The sequence below is a fragment of the Trachypithecus francoisi genome, unplaced genomic scaffold (genome assembly GCF_009764315.1).
Source record: "Trachypithecus francoisi isolate TF-2019V2 unplaced genomic scaffold, Tfra_2.0 Lachesis_group10, whole genome shotgun sequence".
Lineage (NCBI taxonomy): Eukaryota > Metazoa > Chordata > Mammalia > Primates > Cercopithecidae > Trachypithecus > Trachypithecus francoisi.
Window position 1 is genome coordinate 99026027 of NW_022681455.1, and position 22794 is coordinate 99048820.

The following is a 22794-nucleotide window of genomic DNA, read 5'->3' on the forward strand; positions in this document are numbered from 1 at the left end:
ATACAAAGGAAGAAATGTTGGTCTTTTATATCTTTTTTGGTAGGCATGTTATGATAAAATTCTAATACATGCTCACTAGTGATATAATCATAAATCCTGGAAGAGAAAACAGACAGATCTACTTACTGGCACATCTTTCTTAAAGCTGACTCCAGTTGGCCTGGTGACTGTAACCGTTTTAGCAACAGTGGTGGTTGTTGAGGTGGTAACCATAGTGCTAACTTGACCAGCAAGAGGAGCTTTTGCTGGAACCTGGGCCTGAGCCTGGGCCTGAGCCAGTGCAATACTTCCAGGGGTTGTGATAGAGCCTTGCATTTTCACAGGAGGATCTCTAGACTGCTGTCCATACTCAATATACTAAACGGGTAGGGAGAGGAAAAAGAGTTAACCTTAATTGCTAAGTCTGCGTTACATGTCCCTCTTTTCTGAGAGGGTAAAAAACATGTATGAATGCTTTTTGGTTCATCTAGCTCCCATACTCTTTGTCCCATACCCTGGCACTAGTACATAAGTAGATTCTATAAACTCCTTCAGCGATAAAATCTTAGTATTTATGAGAGAACTACAGCAAAACAACTTCTCAAGCAGCAGCCCCAGATACTGCATATAAATGCCTTTAAACTCCTTAAAAAATGCAAACTTTAAAAGTCTTAATAGTTCATACAGTAAACTCATCTCTTTTCTAATTAGGCAGCAATGAGAAACCAAAGGTCTTAAAAAACAAAAACCGTGGTAGTATGAGTTATTATCTCAATAAAGCTGTTATTACAAAAAAATACTCACTCTATATAGCCCGTCCCCACACAATTTAGAGTGCTGACATAAGGATCCTGAAACTATTTCAACAGTCCTTACCTAGCAGAACTAAACCTACCAATTATGTATACAACAGTTTTATTCTTAGAGGGACATTTCTAAAGTAGGAAAAAGAGTCTCAGAAGAAAGTATAGCCCTTTATACTGACAAAGTACAGAAAGTGATGCTCTCTCTCTCTCTCCTCTCTCTCTCTGGCTATCTTGCTACATACAGTGGGTGCTAGGGACTAGTTTTGAGTGATCACTCCCCTGCTATCTCACTCTTTCTCCAAGTCCTTCAAGCTCCATATTCCTGTCTCTTAATTTGTCTCAATCCACTCACTTGAATGAATATACTCCACATTCCCAGAGATTAAGTCATTACAATAACCCTGCCCTCCTAATAAACCTAGAAGGATGAGGTAGAGAGCACTGAACTAAATTAAAATACAGAATATCAAGTAGGTTCAAATTCTGATCATCCTGATTTCTTAAAATAAGATCTTATAAAGTTGTCTACTGCATGTTAAAAAGAAAGTCAATTAACCAACTTCCCTGTTCTATATAAACTCATATTGACCAAAACCAAGACAAAGGTATAGATGATGCTTATCAATTAACCTAAACCTAAAATCAGTCACTGCAACAATGCTTCTCAAATTTCAGTAATAATAACGATCATATAAAATGGTTTTTAAAATGTATATTCCCTAGGTCTATTTTCCCAGGGACTGACTCCTTTTAAATAAGCATCTCAGGCGGGTGCGGTGGCTTACATCTATAATCCCAGCACTCTGCAGGGCGGAGGTGGGCAGATCACCTGAGGTCAGGAGTTCAAGACCAGCCTGGCCGACAGGGTGAAACTTCGTCTCTACAAAACTACAAAAATTAGCCGGGCATGATGGCAGGTGCCTGTAATCGCAGCTGAGATGGGATAATCACTTGAACCCGGGAGGAAGATGTTGTAGTGAGCCAAGATTGTCTCACTCCAGCCTGGGCGACAGAGCAAGATTCCATCTCAAAACAAAAACAAAACAAAAACCACACCTCAAAGGAATCTACCTTTATTTTTAATAAACATGATCTAAGTCTTATGTGTAACAGCTTTGGCTCATATTAACTCATAAAAATTTCACATTTTTACACACAAGATTCCCACTCCAATTCCCTTTTAGAATGAGGCAGGGTGTCTGTACTTTACCTAAGATAAAGATTCTCTTAGTAGAACTGTTTATTCTTCAACTCCATTATCAGGTTAAAAGAATGAGTAAAAAGTTTTTGAAGTAAGCCTGCTACTTAGAAAAGATAATCCAAGAATGATTATTTTTTCATGTTCTCTTGTAAGGCCACAAAATGAACAACCTCAACTAATATGTATACCTATATCATGCCAATTATTAAGAAATCTTAATGCCATTACCATCAAGTCTACAAAAAAAGCCAAAATATTAAACCCTCCAAATACTACACAGCTATTTGGGTTTTAGGTACAGAGGGCACTTACCTCCTGTAAATGATGTGGAAATTGCATAAAGTGACTGATAGAAGCCAAATGCTGACAATACTGGGGATAGTCCTTCAATCTGCCAACAAAATCATTCTGCCATCATTTCGTGTCAGAACAGAAGCAGCACTAACAAAATGTTTTTGTCCAAATGCTAAGCTAGGTCATTTTCTCCATCTTACCTACGAATAACTTATTTGAAGAAAATGTCAAAGGGAAGAAAACAAAAGTAGAAGGAGAAAATACTGATGATTTTCACTGGATTTATATCAGAAAAGACACTACCTTTGATTTTTAAAGGCTATATTTTACTTAAAAATAGATGAAAATGAGCCACTTATCTGGAAACAATTCAAATTTTCACCTACATACGAATGGAAAAATAATTTGTAGTCAACCCATATAGTAGAATACTACACAAGACTACTGAAACATGTAGTAACATAAATCTCAAAAAACTACATATTTCTATGACTCTGCGTAAATGACATTCTAGAAAAACTTTAGAGATTATCAGAGATTGCGAGTCAGGGAAGGGGACTAACTACAAAGGGGAACAAGGAAACCTCTTGGGAGATGATGAAAATATTCTGCATCAGCCGGACATGCTGATTTATGCCTACAATCCCATCACTTTGGGAGGCCGCGGCAGGACAATCACTTGAGTTCAGGAGTTCCAAAATATTCTGTATCTTGATTGTGGTGGGAGTTACAGAACTGTATAAATTTGCCAAAATTCAAAGAACTATATACCTAAAAGGGAAGACTTCTGCTATACAAAGTATACCTCATAAATATCCAACCAAAAAACCTCTGCTCTCATTTTAGTTTTCCTACCACTTATTTTTAAAAAGAGAAGCTTTGGCCGGGCCCAGTGGCTCACACCTATAATCCCAGCACACTGGGAGGCCGAGGCAGATGGATCACCTGAGGTCAGGAGTTCAAGCCTGGCCAACATGATGGAACCCTGTCTCTACTAAAAATACAAAAATTAGCTGGGTGCAGTGGCACGCATGTGTAATCCCAGCTACTCAGGAGGTTGAGGCAGGAGAATCACTTCACCTCAGGAGGTGGAGGTTGCAGTGAGCCCAGATCGCACCACTGCACGCCAGCCTGGGTAACAGAGCAAGACCCCATCTCAAAAAAAAAAAAAAAAAAAAAAAAAAAAAAGGCTTCAGGCCAGGCACAGTGGCTCACACCATAATCCCAGTACTTTCAGAGACTGAGGCGGGAGTTTAAGACCAGATTGAGTAACACGGTGAAATCCTGTCTGTACAAAAAATACAAAAGGCTGGGCATGGTGGTAGGCACCTGTGGTCCCAGCTACTCAGGAGGCTGAAGTGAGAGAATCACTTGAGCCCGCGAGGTCAAGGCTGCAGTGAGCCAAGATCGCGCCACTGCACTCCAGCCTGGGTAAGAGTTAAGACCCTGTCTGTGGGGTCAGGGAAGAGACACTTCACAGGAAACCTATCCACTTACCTGTTTTTAAATCTATCTAGGGCAGCAATCCCGAAATAATACATTTTGGATCCAAAAGGCTTGCGTAAGGCTTCAAGAACATATCGTAGAGCCAGACCTAGTGCCATGTAAGTGACCAGTCCTTTCTCAATTATACCACCAAACAGGCAGGCTGTTATATGTAACTCTTTATCAGGATACTGGGGAAAAAAACGGTATTCTTCAAACAAGTTCCTTAGCATACAGTTAAACACTTCTCGTTCCCTCTTTATAGTAGAGTCTTTAAATCTCTGCAGCATTTCTAATACCTGGAAAAGCAAGACAAAAACAACGCACACATAAAGGAAACAATTACTAAGAGCCTTTCTCAAATATCCTTGACAAAAGACTGTTAAGTAGAATATTCACCAAAAGAGCTTGAGACAAATATTAAGGTTTCAAAACACACATCGCTGTATCAGAGCACTTTGAGCTGGATTTCTAAAAACACTGAAAGGACATTTATTTAAGACTGGCTTAAACAATAAATAATCAGATCATCGTAGACACTCACCTCATCAACAGACATGGTTGGATGTGGTGGATGATTATAGATTCGCTGAAAATAGCTGTTTGCTTCATCATCTATCTCTTTACTAAAGTGCTGGTTTGCCTCTGGCCACACCTGAGACAAGTCCGCTGTTGGAAACAAAAAAGGCATCAGTGGGTATTTAAGCCCTTCTTCCACTTCCCCAGAAAACACAGACAGCCAGAGACTACTGCAGTTCTAACTTTAAGGGAAATATAAAAAAACTGGAAAAGGTATTAAGCGGTCAAGTTTCAGTATTAACGCGTTCTAGGGTAGACATAAAAGATCCTTAACAAAGTGCCTTCCATAATTCTACATTAGTATTATCTTCATCAGGACTCATTACAACACAAAAGTTAACTTGGTTCAAACTCATAATGCACTTACCCTTAATACAACCTCATTAGGTTAACAAATCTTTATCACTTTATAATAAAAATCACATTTAACATATAATTATCATGCATGTGCATGAAAGACTGATGTAAACACAAAGCATGCTACAAAACATAACATTCAGACAAGACTTTCACACTAACGTTATCACGTCAGCTGGAATACTTTCAACTCTCGTGTCATGACTACACAGTCCCAATGACAAGGACTTCAGTCAATTATACCTATGGATTTATAAAGATGACTTCTATGAATTTAGTTAGGATAAAAAAATCACTAAGGAAGTGAAACAAAAATTGGAAACAGAAATCTGAAATTTTCCTTGTCACTCCTGACTTGCTTTAAAAAAAACTCAACACATGTTTAGGTTAAGTACAAGAGTTACATTCGTTTATCTACCACATATTAATTTCTCTTTATCATATCTATTTCTTACTTTTAGGACAAACACCCTCAGGATGCAGCCTCTTACTAACCATGACTTGTTCTGGGAATCCACAGCAAAAGTGGATTGGTATCTCTAACTTTTATTTTAATAATTCAAATTTGTGAATTTATTCCCATTGGTCTAGAAGGCACATTAACATATGGCCCTACTAACACAAAAGAGACATACAACTAAACATTTTTTCAGTCACACTTCACAATCACAGACAACACTACCACTTACAAGGTTTCATCTTACTCTGCTGGAATGTAGGCTGATTCAGTCCAGAGGTGCCCAATTTCCTCTGTACAAAAGGGTCGTTATTCACTGCAGGGAGTCCAAGAGCACCAGTTCCTATACCAGTCAGGCTGCCTGTGCCAAGACCACCTACTAGAGAGAACGAAGGCAGCCACAAATCCTATCATTATTCATATTCTTGATTTTATTAACATCTCAGATATATTAATAAGACTGACTTTTAAAATAGTCATAATAACTCTTATTTTAAAAGTCAGAGCCTTTGTTAATCCCCTTATTACATCTATTCAATTTTACAGAGCCCACAAACTAGGCAGTAACAACAGATAATCCAAATTTCTTCAGCATCTGGAATTATTTATATTCTTGATAATGTGCAAAAAATTAATGTATACATTCTCGAAGCACATACTCCCATACCCAAGGTAGTTTAAATAAGGAGCTGGCTAGCTTTTCTCAATTAAAGTTACCATGAGTCTCAAAACGTCTTTATTCCTCTCAACTCTGACAAACGGAATCTTACAATAATTAGAGCTTTGCTAGGAAGGCCTTAGTAAGTTCAGTAACATTTATTTAAATGAATTAATCATAAAAGCTAGAAGATTAGAGCAGCAATGTTAACTAGATCAGAGTCAATGACAACATTGAAGTCCTTAGGTTTTAGTGCCCAAACTTACAGTGTCAACATAACAAGTACGGGGGCTAAGAAGAGGTAGGTACAAACAACCACAACAACAACAAAAAAAATGTAGCTTTTATTTCAATGTAAAGTCACATGCCACGGTATCTGGGGAAAAAACTGAAAACGTGGCCAGGCACGGTGGCTCACGTTCTGTAATCCCAGCATTTTGGGGGGCCAAGGTGGGTGGATCACCTGAGCTCAGGAATTTGAGACGAGCCTGGCCAACATGGTGACACCCTGTCTCTACTAAAAATACAAAAACCTAGCAAGGCATGATGGTGGGTGCCTGTAATCCCAGCTACTCAGGAGGCTGAGGCAGGAGAATCGCTTAAACCTGGGAGGCTGAGGTTGCAGTGAGCCGAAATAGCGCCACTGCACTCCAGCCTGGGCAACAAGAGCGAAACCCCGTCCCTCCCCCCAAAAAAAACCTTAAAATGTTTTTAGGATGTCCTATCATCTTCAAGGTTGGTGAAATGCAATAAGGCAGGCAGAACAGATGCCTGAACCTGATATGTACAATAGTTTCTACCTTTATTATATCAACCTGAATTCACAAAGCTGTGAGTCCTTGATCTAAGGCCTTTAGAATGTGATTAACATACATGTTACCACTTATACTATCATGTTAACACAAAATCCTTACTAAATAATTCAATTAACTTTACAACTACAAATATCCTAATTCTTTCCTCCAATCAGACTGAATGGAATATAATCTGTTTTTCTTTTCCCAACTTTGGATACTGAAGCAGCTTTCACAATTTCATTTAAGCAGCTTTCCTTGTCATAGTGACTCCAAACCCCTTACCAAATAGTAAGGCATAATGAAACTTATGAATAATCCAGGCTCTCATTTGCCTCCCCCTTACCTGGAAGCTGTGATGAAAGTCCTCCAATACCACTGAATGCAGTGGTTTGATTGGGGGTTGAAAGGGGTGGAAATGCTTTTGCTGGTGACTGAGGGGTACTGAATGCAGAACCCAAATTTGGAGGAAAACCCTGCATACTCTGGGTGTGAGGGGCAGCTGAACCACCTATACTAAGAGATGTCATTCCAGCAAGAGGGTCAATCTAAAAAAAACATTATAAAAATGTATTAAACATACTTCGCAGAAAGGCAGACACACGTAAAGCAGTCTTTAACAACAGCTCTTCATAATCTTAAAAAGCAAACTATTACACCCACTCAATCACAATAATACTTAAATCCCAGTTATCAAGTCAAGCGTGTCAGTCACTTTTCTTACTGTGTCACATATGGAATAGGTTTAAAGAGTTTTTTGCCTTTGACAAAGTTCAGGTTGAGAATCCCTTATTGAAAATACTTGGGACCAGAAAAGTTTTCAATTTTGGATTTTGGAATATTTGCGTATACATAATCAGATATCATAACAATCCCATCATGGGGAGGGGACCCATGTCAAAGCATGAAATTCACTTGTTTCACATATACCTATATACACATAACCAGAATGTAATCTTATACAATATTTGTTAAAGAATTTTGTGCATGAGGCCGGGTGCGGTGGCTCAAGCCTGTAATCCCAGCACTTTGGGAGGCCGAGACGGGCGGATCACAAGGTCAGGAGATCGAGACCATCCTGGCTAACACAGTGAAACCCGTCTCTACTTTAAAAAAAAAAAAAAACTAGCCGGGCGAGGTGGCGGGCGCCTGTAGTCCCAGCTACTCGGGAGACTGAGGCAGGAGAATGGCGAAAACCCGGGAGGCAGAGCTTGCAGTGAGCTGAGATCCAGCTACTGTACTCCAGCCTGGGCGACAGAGCAAGACTCTGTCTCATTGGAAAAAAAAAAAGAATTTTGTGCATGAAACAAAACTATGACTATGTTCTAACTCAACACATAACATCAGATCACGTATGGAATTTTCTACTTGTGGTGTGTCATGTCAGTGCTCCAGAAGTTTGACTTTGGAGCATTTTAGATTTACAGATTAAGGATGCTCAACCTATAACAGAGCCATAAAAAGGGCTATAAAATCTAATGAACAACACTTAAGATGGACTGCCCTAAACTTTTAGTGGTGACATGGGACAGTTATATTAATAAATCATCACAAATTCCAATAAGTCACTTTAAAACAATCTCTCAAGCTAAATTTAAGTTTCCACATAAATAGAAATATTAGAAATTAGAAACAAATCTCCCAGTCAAAATAAATTTAGTCAAAATTTGGGGATTTTGGAGGTGGGGGAAGATCAGCTCCAATTTTGAAAACAAAAACAAGGTATGTTATTCACCAAAAGATGTATCTTTAAAATATCTAATAACTGCACTTCCAGGCTTCTTAAGTTTGTGGCACTACTTCATACCTTCATGGTTATAGAATGTGACAAGCAAATGCCTTTTATAGGGAAGTAGCCACTGAATCACTAAGTTTTAGCCTCTTTCTTTCCTTAAAACCCAATATGCCATTCAATGCATCTGAAAATAGAAGCGCAATATGTTGCTCCCAGAGAGAAGGGGGTGGTTGATGTCAGGGAGTAACTTAAATGTACCTTGTTTTTAAAAGAGCAGTTCAGTTGAGAGCTGAAGAGCCCCAGTTATAACAAGTCGTTATGCTCTAGCACTGTTGCTTGGCCCGTGAAGCTACAAACAAGACACATCAGGTTCAAAGGCAGTGCTTAGGTCTCAAGAGTCTATGTAATTCATATTTTAAAAAGAAACCCTCTTCATTTACCTAAATAAAGTTGTTTGTACATTTCCTCTTAGAGTCACGTTCTATTTGATGATAAAATCTATTCTTAACTACAATGCCTATTTACATATCTCCTTTAAAATAAGTGGATGCTAGACATGCAGTTATCCAAAATGTAACAAATTCAGACAATTTATTAAAGACATAGAAGCTTATTCTATTCCAAATCTATGGCAAATGAAGATGTATCAAATGTAGCACTCGTTTACCTGAACAGGAGAAATGGCATCTAAGCTGCTAGCACTGGGAGGACGGCCTTTTGGCATAACTCCAGGTGGTGGTTGTCTGGCCTTATTCATAACATTACTGCAATTGGCTACCATGGTGAGGATAGTTTCCGATAGCTCCTGAGAAACACTCCTAAAATAGAGGGGAAAAAGTGAAAAAAATCAGTTCCTATTCCCCAGAACATGTAAGTAAACTAATCTGATTTTTATTTTTTATTTTTTATTTTTGAGATGGCATCTCACTCTGTCACCCAGACTGGAGTGCAGTGGCACGGTATCACTTCACTGCAACCTCTGCCCCACAGGGTTCAGGCGATTCTTCTGCCTCAGCCTCCTGAGTACCAATCTGATTTTCTAATAAAGAAACTTTGTTGAGGCCGGGCACAGTGGCTCATACCTGACCTGTAGTCCCATTGCTTTGAAAGACTGAGGTGGAAGGATTGCTTGAGCCAGGAGTTTGAGGCCAACCTTGGGCAAAATAGCAAGATCCCACGTCTACAAATATTAAATAAGTATTAAAAAGTCGAGGCTGGGCGTAGTGGCTCACGCCTGTAATCCCAGCACTTTGGGAGGCCAAGGTGGGCGGTTTGCCTGAGGTCAGGAGTTCAAGACCAGTCTGGCTAACATGGTGAAACCCCATCTCTACTAAAAACACAAAAATAAGCCAGGCATGGTGGCGCACGCCTGTAGTCCCAGCTACTCAGGAGGCTGAGGCAGGAGAATCACTTGAACCTGGGAGGCAGAGACTGCAGTGAGCAGAGATCACACCACTGCACTCCAGCCTGGGCGACAGAGCAAGATTCCGTCTCCAAAACAAAACAAAACAAAAGTGAGCCTGGTCTCGTGGCATGTGCCTGTACTCCCAGCTACTTGGGAGGCTGAGTTGGGAGGACTGATAGAGTGAAGGAGTTCGAGGCTGCAATGAGCTATAATCGCACCACAGCATGTCAGCCTGGGTAAGAGACGAGAAGTAAAGGGAAAGGGGAAAGAAAACTTGCTGGAACATGTAGCCAAATTTCTGCCACATCCTCTATCCCTCTGCACTTGTCACTCATCACTAGAATTTTCTGAGTACTCGCTTTCTCTTGAAACTAATTTGCACTTCTGAAACAAACCAGTATACAGTACAACCAAAATATTTTAAAATTCTCCAAGAAACATTCCATAGCTTCAACCACTTTGTCAAAAATTATGCCCAAACCCAAACATATCAAAGCAAACAGGCATGCAATTTTTATACTAGTGTATCACAGTCGAAGATAATACATGTACTTATAGACAAAAACACCATGCATAGTAGTTACCTTTAACAAGCACATGAAGAAGCGACTGACCTCTAAAACAAATGTCAAGTAGGGTAAATGTTTACTTGACAGTTAAACCAATTTTCCTATCTTAGGTTGCTATTACAGGTTGAGCATCCCAAATCCGAAAATCTGAATCCCAAACACTACAAAATCTAAAACTTTCTGAATGCCAATGTTTAAAGGAAATGCTCATTGGAGCATTTTGGAGTTTGGATTTTTGAATTGGAGGTGTATATTAATCAAGTATAAGGCAAACGGTTAAAAAAATTTTTTTTAACCCAAAACCCAAAACACTTCTGATCCCAAGCATTTCCAAGAAGGGATACTCAGTCTGTATTGCCTCATACAACTATGGGGTCCTTTGTATTTAGAAGCTCTACTTGGACCATGAGCGATGGCTCATGACTATAATTCTAGCACTTTGGGAGGCTAAGGCAGGTGGATCACCTGAGGTCAGAAGCTCAAGACCAGCCTGGCCAACATGGTGAAACTCCATCTCTACTGCAAATACAAAAATCAGCCGGGCAAGTGGCAAGCATCTCTAATCCCAGCTACTCAGGAGACTGAGGCAGGAGAATTGCTTGAACCCGGGAGCCGAGATTGTACTACTGTACTCCAGCCTGGGCAACAGAGTGTGAGACTCCATATCAAAAAAAAAAAAAGCAGCTCTACATGATAGCTGGGAGGTGGAGGTTGCTTACACCTATAACCCCAGCACTTTGGGAGGCAGGCAGTAGTGGGAGATCGCTTGAGGAAGGAGCGTCAAGACCAGCCTGTGAACACAGCAAGAATTCATCGCTACAAAAAATTTTCAAAATTAGCCAGATGTGTTGGTACATGACGGTAGTCCTAACCACTTGGGAGGCTGAGGCGGGAGGAGTGCTTGAGCCCAGGATTTCAACGCTATAGTGAGCTATGATCACATTAATGCACTCCAGTCTTAGAGAAAGAACAACACTCTGTCTCTAAAAAAATTAATTAAAAAAAAAGGGCAAGGCACGGTGGCTCATGCCTGTAATCCCAGCTCTTTGGGAGACAGAGACGGGTGGATCACAAGGTCAGGAGTTTGAGATCAGCCCGGCCAACACAGTGAAATCCCTTCTCTACTAAAAATACAAAAAATTAGCCAGGTGTGGTGGCAAGTGCCTGTAATCCCAGCTACTCGGGAGGCTGAGGCAGAAGAATTGCTTGAACCCGGGAGGCGGAGGTTGCAGTGACCCGAGATTGCACCACTGCACTCAAGCCTGGGTGACAGTGAGAGACTCCATCTTAAACAACAAAAAAAAGCAGTAGCAGCTGTACATGAACTTAGTCTTAAATCTTCCCACCTAAATTCAGAATGTTACTACTGGCATTAAGAAGTAAAAGTGATCACTCAGAAAAGAAAGTGGTTTCACATTTGGAGGAAAACAAAAAACAAAAAGACTAGGGTGCTAACAGTACTGAATAAGCCTGTATTACATTAAATCGACAGAGAAAAATCTATGAAAATTTTTACTTGTGCCACCAAATAACAATAGTTTGAACATAGAAACAAATGAAATAAACAAGTTGGTTTATGTCCACTGAAGCCAGGAAGAAAAATACAGTCCCGTACCATATGACATTTCAGTCAACAAAATGGTATATGGGACCACATATAAAATGGTTGTCCCACAAATTATAATATCATATTTTGCTGTACCTTTCTGTTTAAATATACAAATACCACTGTGTTATAATTGCCTTCAGTATATTCAGTATAGTACCATCACTGTACAGGTTGGTAGCTTAGGAAGAATAGGCCATACCACATAGGCAAACTGTATACAGTACATTATACCATCTAGGTTTGTTACCAGTATACTATATAATGCTCACACAAAGACAGAATTGCCTAATGATACATATCTCAGAAATGCATTCCTATTGTTACGCTATGCAGACCACAAAAAAGGGAGCCTCACACTCCTGAAGGTATTGGTCTACTTACTTACTTTAGAAACAAGTAGAACATTAGTTTCCACAAAAATGCTCAAAATAATTAAAGGTTATTTCAAATTTAAGGAAACAAGAGGCCCTCTGAAGCTTCATTTACAAATGTATCTGCATTGCAAATACTCCACAACAATTAAAACTGCATAGAGACACCGTATCTCCATGTTGTCCCATATCTCACCATAACAATGCAGACATACTGTATTAGCAAAGCTGTGGGGAAATAGATGCTATAACACTGCTGGTTTTACAAAACAGAAAAATCCCTATGGAGCAAAATTTTGCAATACCTAACACAATCGCACATGAATTTACCTATTATTCTGACACATCCACTTCTAGTAGTCCAATTACACATTGGTAAAAATGATGGATGCAAAATACTGCTCACTGCAACACTATATGTAATACAAAGAGCGAAAACAATGTGAATTTTCACCAGTAGGAGACTGGTTGCCTAAAGTACAGAATACTCATTCAATGGAGTATTAGGCAGCAATTAAAAGAAACAAGGAAGCTCTCTAATTGTATGGAGTGAACTCTAGGATATAAGATCAAGAAGCAAGTTGTGTATTATCTCTTCTACAGTGAAGGATAAATATACAAATGAGTATGTATTTGTTTTTAATATAAGATAATGTAAAAATATTAATGACAGTGGCTAACTACAGGAGAAAAGGAGAACAAAGTAGAGGTATCAGAGTTCAAAGTAAGATTTCTCCAAATGTATCTTGCTGTAGGGTTTTGACTTTAAAACCACATCTATGTTTTACCAATCACAAAAACAAATGCAAGCAAACAAACCATTAAATTAAAAAGAAAGTGTTCCAAAAAGACCAATGCCACAGGTCAGAAAAACAGGCTACCAAGCAGTAGATGGTAATTATATTATACTGCATTGAATCCAAATGCCTTCAACTGTGTAAGCCACACTAATATTTTATGTCTTATGGAAAAACAAAAAAAGTAATTCCACCAATTATAAGACACATCACCAATGAGACACATCATTTCAGAAATTGAAGTAGGAAGAAAAATAAAATGGGCACTTTAGAATAAAATATGGTAAATTAAAATATTCATCTTTATTATTTAGGGATAAATTGTTATTTCTGACACAGTTTCAAACTTAGAAGTGGCAAGAATTGGCCAGGCGCAGTGGATCACCTGTGGTCAGGAGTTCCAGACCAGCCTGACCAACATGCTGAAACCCCCTCTCTACTAAAAATGCAAAAAAATTAATTAGCTGGGCATGGTGGCATGCACCTGTAATCCCAACTACTCCGGGGGCTGAGGCAGGAGAACAGCTTGAACCTGGGGGGCGGATGTTGTAGTGAGCCAAGATGGCGCCACTGCACCCCAGCTTGGGCAACGAGAGAAAAACTCCGTCTCAAATAAATAAATAAATAATAAGTAAAAGAAGTGGCAAGAATATTACAATTAACTCCCACAAATGCTTTTCATGCCAAGGGTATACATTTGCCCTATTAATCTAACCATTCTTTCTATATTTTTTGTCCTGCAGCATTGGTTTGGATATATCATGAATTTATCCCTAAATGCTTCGCTACATGTTTTCTTCTTTTTTTGAGACAGGGTCTCACTGTCGCCCAGGCAGCAATGCAGTGGTTCACTGTAGTCTCTGCCTCCTGAGTTCAGATGATCCTCCAAACTCAGCCTCCCCAGTTGCTGGGATTCCACGCACACAGACCATGCCCAGCTAATTTTTAAATGTTTTTTTCAGAGATGGGGTTTTGCGACATTGCCCAGGCTGGTCTCAAACTCCTAAGCTCAAGCAATTTGCCCACCTCAGTCTCCTAAAGTGCTGGGGTTACAGGTGTGAGCCACCATCCTCAGCCTTCACTATATTTTCTATAAGAAAAACATTTTCCGCCGGGCACGGTGTCTCAAGCCTGTAATCCCAGCACTTTGGGAGGCCGAGATGGGCGGATCACGAGGTCAGGAGATCGAGACCATCCTGGCTAACATGGTGAAACCCCGTCTCTACTAAAAAATACAAAAAAACTAGCCGGGCGAGGTGGCGGGCGCTTGTAGTCCCAGCTACTCGGGAGGCTGAGGCAGGAGAATGGCGTAAACCCGGGAGGCGGAGCTTGCAGTGAGCTGAGATCCGGCCACTGCACTCCAGCCTGGGCGACAGAGCGAGACTCCGTCTCAAAAAAAAAAAAAAAAAGAAAAACATTTTCCTACATAGCCATGTAAAATCAAACATCAGAAGCTTAACAATGATAAAATAAATAGGCCATGTTCACATTATACCAACTATTCCCACAATGCTCTTTGAAGCTATTTTTCCCTTGGAACAGGATCCGTTCCATTGCATTAAGTTGTCACCTCTCTTCAGGTCATTTAATCTGAAAGATTTTCTTAGCCTTTACGTGTCCTTCTTGACTTTATTCTTTTAAGTACAAGTCAGGGTCAAGTGCAATGGCTCACACCTGTCATCCCAGCACTTTCAGAGGCAGAGGCAGGTGGATCACTTCAGGTCAGGAGATCAAGAGCAGCCTGGCCAACATGGCAAAAGCCCATCTCTACCAAAAATACAAAAAATTAGCCAGGTGTGGTGGTGTGCGCCTGTAGTCCCAGCTACTCAAGAGGTTGAGGGAATCGCTTGAACCCAGGAAGCAGGGGTTGCAGTGAGCCAAGTTCGCAACTGCATTCCAGCCTGGGCAAGAGAGCAAGACCCTGCCTCAAAAAAAGGGGGGGAAGTATAAGTCAGTTGTTTCGTAGAACGTGCCTTGATTTGTCTGATATTCTAAATTCAAATTAGGTATCATAACCTTACGGTATACATTACTTTGAATTCTTCTCAGTGCCTTCTATGAAACACATGATGTAGGTTTCAGATGGTGATCACTTTGATCAACAGACTAACATGGTATCTGACAGGTTTCTCCACTGAAGTTGTTTTCCCCCTTTGTAATTACAATGTAATTTGTGGAGAGATATTTTCAAACTACATAATTATCCTGCTCTTCAAACATATACCCATTACTATTAGCACACATTAACGATTATAACTCCATCATAATAACTTCTGTATTTATTAGTTGAAATAACTTTCCTTCTCTGACATTTATTATCATCAGTATGGACTCAGAATACTTTGGATACATTATCTTATTAAATTTTTCAACAAGTCAAGTACTGCAAATAGATCAATTAAAGATATTAATTGAAATCCAAAAGTTAGGTAAACTGCCTTTCTATAATAAAAACATTCTGCGCAATATTGGCCGGGCGCGGTGGCTCACGCCTGTAATCCCAGCACTTTGGGAGGCCGAGACGGGCGGATCACAAGGTCAGGAGATCGAGACCATCCTGGTTAACACGGTGAAACCCTATCTCTAGTAAAAATACAAAAAAATTAGTTGGGCGCGGTGGCGGGCACCTGTAGTCCCATCTACATGGGAGGCTGAGGCAGGAGAATGGCGTGAACCCGGGAGGCGGAGCTTGCAGTGAGAGGAGATTCCGCCACTGCACTCCAGCCTGGGCGACAGAGCAAGACTCTGTCTCAAAGAAAAAAAAAAAAAACACATTCTGTGCAATTTTAACAGGCAATTAACTTTGCAGAATATTCCACTGCTGATGGATTAAAATGTATAAATGTAAAAGGCTATACTTTAGAACTTGAAACTGCAGAACATTTAGAGCTTATAGAGCAGAGTGCTTTGGAATGATTATATATATATGTATATATATATATATATATATTTTTTTTTTTTTTTTTTTTTTTTTTTTGAGACGGAGTCTGGCTCTGTCGCCCAAGCTGGAGTGCAGTGGCCAGATCTCAGCTCACTGCAAGCTCCGCCTCCCGGGTTTACGCCATTCTCCTGCCTCAGCCTCCCGAGGTAGCTGGGACTACAGGCGCCCGCCACCTTGCCCGGCTAGTTTTTTGTATTTTTTAGTAGAGACGGGGTTTCACCGTGTTAGCCAGGATGGTCTCGATCTCCTGACATTGTGATCCGCCCGTCTCGGCCTCCCAAAGTGCTGGGATTACAGGCTTGAGCCACTGCGCCCCGCCATGAATAATTATTTCTTGTACAAGGCAGTCTTGTGCACTGTGGAATGTTTGTAGCCAGTATCATTGGATTTTTATTATTTTATTTTTGAGACAGAGTTTCACTCTTGTTGCCCAGGCAGGAGTGCAATGGCAAGATCTTGGCTCACCCCAACCTCTGCCTCTGCCGATTGAAGCGATTCTCCTGCCTCAGCCTCCCGAGTAGCTGGGATTTCAGGCACGCGCCACCACGCCCGCCTAATTTTTAGTAGAGACGGGGTTTCTCCATGTTGATCAGGCTGGTCTTGAGCTCCCAACCTCAGGTGACCCATCCTCGGCCTCCCAAAGTGCTGGGATTACAGGTGTGAGCCACTGCACCCAGCCTAGTATCATTGGTTTCTACAATACTAGGTGTTAGAGGCACGTTTCTCTCTAATTATGACAAAAAGACCATCAGGCCAAGCATGGTGGCATGTGTCTATAGGACCACCTATTCACAAGGCTCAGGCAGGAAGACTAAGCCAGGATTTCAAGGTTGCACTGAGCTATGATTATGCCTGTTGAACTTCAGGCTGTTCAGCAACACAGTAAGACCTCAAGGGGAAAAAAAAAAAAGGCTGAGCATAGGTGGCTTATGCCAATAATCCCAGGACTTTAGGATGCATAGAGGATTGTTTGAGCCCGTGAGTGAGCCATGATCATATCATTACACTCTAGTCTGGGTAACAGACCGAGAATATTCAAACAACAACAAAAAGAAATAATGCTGGCCGGGCGTGGTGGCTCATACCTGTAATCCCAGCACTTTGGGAAGCCAAGGCAGGAGGAGTGCCTCAGCTCAGGAGTTTGCGACCATCCTGGGCAACATGGTGAAGCTCCATTAAAAAAAAACCGGCATGCATGGTGGCATTTGCCTGTAATCCCAGCTAATCAGAGGCAACAGAGCAAGACATCGTCTCAAAAAAAAGAAAAAAAAAATACATTCTCATAAGGCAAAACGATAGGGTATGGGCTGATTTCCTCTCCTTCACAAAAGCAACTAGAAAAGTGTCTGAATCAACTTTTTCAGAACTTTGGAAATTAACCAAAGGCTTATAAACAAGTAGGAAACATTTATTCAAGAGACTACCAAGCTTTCTAGCATACTAATTTACCCTATTATTCCCATCTCCAGCTACACAGCAAGCTTAGAAGCTGACAGTTCTCAATCACAATGAAAAGCAGAAGCCTGAGAAGTGAGTCAAAACAAGGTTAAAACATCAAAGCCTCCTTCTCAGTCAACTGTCATGATTTCACCTGTATAGGGAGTCTGTGTGAGAACACTATGACAAGGTTGGATTTATTTGATCTAAAAACTGACCCAAACAAAAATCTTTTCTGTATGAAGTGTTTGCAAAAAACATTTGAAAGTAATTGTCTGAAACTGACTGCCTGTCCAAGATGGAAGACTATCACAGTTGGAGCAAACCACAGGCTAACTAAAAATCTGTAAAGAAGGCCGGGCACAGTGGTTCACACCTGTAATCCCACCACTTTGGGAGGTGGGCGAACCATCTGAGGTTGGGAGTTCGAAACCAGCCTGATCAACATAAGAAACCGCCTCTACTAGAAGAAATACAAAATTAGCTGGGTGTAATGGTGCATGCCTGCAATCCTAGCTACTTGGGAGGCTGAGGCAGGAGAACAGCTTGAACCCAGGAGGCGGAGGTTGCAGTGAGCCAAGATTGTGCCACTGCCCTCCAGCCTGGGCAACAAGAGTGAAACTTCATCCCGAAAAAAAGAAAAATTTGTAAAAAAACTTTGGGCCGGGTGCGGTGACTCAAGCCTGTAATCCCAGCCCTTTAGGAGGCCAAGGCAGGCAGATCACGAGGTCAAGAGATCAAGACCATCCTGGCCAACACGGTGAAACTCTGACTCTACTAAAAATACAAAAATTAGCCAGGCATGGTGGCGTGCACCTGTAATCCTAGCTACTCGGGAGGCTGAGGCAGGAGAATCGCTTGAACCCGGGAGGTGGAGGTTGTAGTGAGCCGAGATCGTGCCACTGCTCTCCATCCTGGCCAACAGAGTGAGACTCTGTCTCAATTAGAAAAAAGAGAGAGAGAAGAAAAAACACTTTGGAAGTAAAGACTAAGGTGGCTGTGAACTGCCTGGCTTAGTGCTGAAAGTCAGCCCCAAAGAACATCTAAGACTCTCCCAGAGCAAAAACTAATTATTGATTCCCAAGATTAGGTTTAAGAAAATCTCTGGGCCGGGCGCGGTGGCTCAAGCCTGTAATCCCAGCACTTTGGGAGGCCGAGACGGGCGGATCACGAGGTCAGGAGATCGAGACCATCCTGGCTAACATGGTGAAACCCCGTCTCTACTAAAAATACAAAAAACTAGCCGGGCGAGGTGGCGGGCGCCTGTAGTCCCAGCTACTCGGGAGGCTGAGGCAGGAGAATGGCGTGAACCCGGGAGGCAGAGCTTGCAGTGAGCCGAGATTGCGCCACTGCACTCCAGTCTGGGCGACAGAGCGAGACTCTGCCTCAAAAAAAAAAAAAAAAAAAAAAAAGAAAATCTCTGTCAATCTTAGCTGACAATAAGGCTAACCAAGCAGGAACTTCAGTAGCCAACCATTATAAAGAAGAGAATTAGTTTAGGAAAGTCACTAAACAGAAAAAGGGCAATAACAAACAATACGCTCTGCTGAAGAGGGAAGATCTGATTTCAGGAAATGCCATATTATTTAAAGTTGTCTGTTTTCAACAAAAAAATTACAAGACCTGTAAAGAAACAAAAGGTGTCCCACACAAAGGGCTGGAAAGCTATCAGCAGAAATGATCCTTGAGGAAGCACAGCTGTTGGCCTTACCAGACAAGGAATTCAAATCGGTTACCTTAAATAGGTTCAGAGAACACATTTGCATTTTATTTATTTTATTTTATTTATTTCTGAGACACAGTCTTACTCTGTTGCCCAGGCTGCAGTGCAGTGGCACAAACTTGGCTCACTGCAACCTCCGCCTCTTGGGTTCAAGCAATTCTCCTGCCTCAGCCTCGCAAATAGCTGGGACTACAGTTGCCTGTCACTACACCTGGCTAATTTTTGCATTTTTAGTGAATACGGGGTTTTGTCATGTTGGTCAGAATGGTCTTAAACTCCTGATCTCAGGTGATCCACCCACCTCGGCCTCCCAAAGGGCTGCTGGGATTACAGGCTGAAGCCACAACACCCAGCCACTACAGAACACATTTAAAGGAAAGTATATCAAAAGAATTGAAGGAAAGCATAAGAATATTATCTCAAAAACCATGTCCATAGAAATTAGCAAAAAAAAAAAAAAAAAAAAAAAGCCAAGAACCAAACAGAAATTCGTTTTTTCCCATCAAACACTACACTCTACAACGTACCAAACAGAAAAAGTACAGTAACTGTAATAAAGTTCCCCTAACCACGTGTCCCACCCTACATTCAAGCAGACAAAAGAGTTCATTTGAAGATGGATCAATTAAAATTATCCAGCCTGAGAAAATGAAAAAAACAAAAAAAAACAAAAAAACAAAAAACAGAGTGGGAGGGGCTGAGAACTCAAGAGACATGTGGAACACCACTGAGTGTGCCTCAAGGAGAAAAGAAAAAGGTACAGAAAGATTTGTAGAAATAATGACTGAAAACTCCATAAGTTTTATAAAAAACATTAATCTAGACATCCAAGAAATTCAATAAATTCTAAGTAGAATAAACTCAAAGAGATTCACACCTACAACAACATAATCAAGCTGATGAAAGAAAAAAGACAAGGAGAGTATCTTACCAGCAGCAAGACAGAAGCAACTCATCACATACAATACTCAATAAATTAACAGCTGATGTCTCATCAGAAACCACGGAGGACAGAAAGCAGTGGGGGAGCATATTCAAAATATTCAAAGAAAAGGAATGCCAACCAGGAATCCTTCATCTGGCAAAGCTATCCCCAAAGATACAGGAGGAATTAGGATATTCCCTAGATAACAAAAAGAGGTAATTCATTGCTAGCAGTCCTGCTGAAACAAGAAAAATTCAAGAATCCTGGCTGAAATGAAAAGACACTGAACACTGACCTGAATCCATATGAAAAAATACTGGCAAAGATACACAGGTAAATACGAAGGACAGTATGAATCTTCTAATTAAAGAACAACCGGGCTGGGTGCAGTGGGTCATTGCTATAATCCAAACAATTTGGGAAGCCTAAAACGGGAGATCAGTTTGAGCCCAGAGGTTCGAGACCAGACTGGGCAACACACTGAGACCTCAACTTTACAAAAAATAAAAAAATTTATCCGGTGTGGTGGCACATGTTTGTGGTCCCAGCTACCTGGGAGGATTGCTTTGAGTCTGGAGGGCTGAAGCTGCACTGAGCTGTGACCGTGTCCTGCGTGGGCAACAGAATGAAACCCTGCCTCAAAAAACTAACTGCATGAAGCAAGAATTATAAACCTTTTGGTGACCATATAATGTATAAAAAGGTATAATTTGTATGACAATAATGGCAAAAATCAAGGTGAAGGGGACGAAGCCATACTAAAGGAAATTTTTGGATCCTACTGAAACTAAAAGATTGGAATAAGTTGAAATGTTAGTTTTAATACCCAAGGCAGCCACTAAGAAACAAAACAAAAAATAATGTCAAAGAAACAAAGGAGTTAAGATGGTACACTACAAAATATTTCTTTAACAGTAAGACAGGCAATAATAGAACACAGGAACAAAGGTGACAAGAGATAGAAAGATTAACAGCAAAAGAGCCCTACATTGTCAATAAATATATTAAATGCAAGACAGGCAGAATGTAGTAAACACACACACAAATTCACAAACACACTCCAACCATACCTTCTCTAAAAAAGACCTGCTTCAGATTAAGACACATATAGCTTGAGGAAAAAAAACAAAAACAAAACGAAGATGTACCAAGCAAACCACTATAGATAACTATAATGGTTATACTAGTATCACACAAAACAAACGTTTAAGAAAAAAACTGTTAATAGACAAAGACATTTTACAATAAGGGTCAATCCATCAGAAATATGTAACCATTAAGGTCAGGCATGGTGGCTCATGACCGTAATCCCACCACTTTGGGAGGCCAAGGCAGGTAGATCACCTGAGGTCAGGAGTTCAAGGCCACCCTGGGAAACATGGTGAAACTCCATCTCTACTAAGTAAAGTACAAAAAAAAAATTAGCTGGGCATGGTGGCGCACACCTGTAGTCCCAGCTACTCCGGAGGCTGAGGCAGGAGAATCAATGAAACGTAGGAGGAGGAGGTTGCAGCGAGACAAGTCAGTGCCACCACACCCCAGCCAGGGCGACAGAGCGAGACACAAGACTCCATCTCAAAAATAATAAAATAAAGAAGTATGTAACAATTGCAAAAACATATACTTAAAAACAAAGCCCCAAACACATGAAGGAAAAATTGACAAAACTGAAAGGAGAAAAAGACGGTCAAAAAAATAACAGGAGGTCGGGCACAGTGGCTCACGCCTGTAATCCCAGCACTTTGGGAAGCTGAGGCAAGTGGATCACTTGAGGTCAGGAGTTTGAGACCAGCCAGGCCAATGTGGTGAAATCCCATCTCTACTAAAAATTTAAAGATCATCTGGGTGTGGTGGTGAACACCTGTAATCCCACCTACTCAGGAGGCTGAGCCACAAAAATCACTTGAACCTAGGAGGCCGAGGTTGCTGTGAACCAAGATCACACCACTGCACTCCAGCCTGGGGGACAGAGCCAGACTCTGTCTCAAAAAAAAAAAAAAAAAAATTTTTTTTTAAAAAAATTGGGCCGGTCATGGTGGCTCACACCTGTAATCCCAGCACTTTGGGACGCCAAGGTGGGCGGATCACCTGAGGTCAGGAGTTCGAGACCTGCCTGACCAATATGGAAAAACCCCATCCCTACTAAATATACAAAATTAGCTGGGCTTGGTGGCGCATGCCTGGGATCCCAGCTACTCAGGAGGCTGAGGCAGAAGAATTGCTTGAACCCAGGAGGTGGAGGTTGCAGTGAGCCGAGATTGCGCCACTGCACTCCAGCCTGGGCAACAAGAGCAAAACTCCATCTCAAAGGAAAGGAAAAAAAAAAAATTTGAATACTTCTATACTCCACTTTCAGTAACAGATAGATCTACAAAAATAGGCCAGGTGCAGAAGGTCATGCCTATAATCAATTGAAGCACTTTTGGAGGCCAAAGTGGTAGGATGCCTTGAGCCCAGGAGTTCAACACTAGCCTGGGCAAGACAGTGAAATCCTGTCTCTACAAAAAATAAAAAATCAGCTGGGCATGGTGGTGCATACCTGTAATGCCAGCTACTCTGAAGTTTGAGGGGGGGAGGTGGAGGCTGCAGTGAGCCATGATCATGCCACTGTACTCCAGCCTGGGGGACATACACACACAAAAAAATTAAGTTAACGCTAGGCGTGGTGGCTC

At 41.0% G+C, this 22794-nt stretch overlaps 1 protein-coding gene and 1 non-coding gene across 8 annotated transcripts in view; both read right to left on the reverse strand.

The window, feature by feature from the left end:
• The window catches only part of CNOT1 (CCR4-NOT transcription complex subunit 1), a 112637-nt gene that overhangs the window by 30992 nt on the left and 58851 nt on the right, over positions 1–22794 (reverse strand). For 3 of the 7 annotated variants that reach the window (XM_033218630.1, XM_033218626.1, XM_033218633.1), the window contains exons 17-23: positions 9013–9163; positions 6957–7158; positions 5391–5537; positions 4310–4434; positions 3778–4064; positions 2299–2377; positions 127–357 (exon numbers count right to left, since the gene is read on the reverse strand). In XM_033218630.1, the coding sequence (XP_033074521.1) occupies positions 127–357; positions 2299–2377; positions 3778–4064; positions 4310–4434; positions 5391–5537; positions 6957–7158; positions 9013–9163 (1222 nt within the window). The remainder of the gene's footprint in view (positions 1–126; positions 358–2298; positions 2378–3777; positions 4065–4309; positions 4435–5390; positions 5538–6956; positions 7159–9012; positions 9164–22794) is intronic. The other 4 variants (XM_033218632.1, XM_033218629.1, XM_033218631.1 and 1 more) reach the window with 2 other exon arrangements.
• LOC117088890 lies at positions 8596–8731 on the reverse strand. The gene has a single exon (XR_004439406.1). It is a non-coding gene; the product is annotated as a small nucleolar RNA SNORA50 (small nucleolar RNA).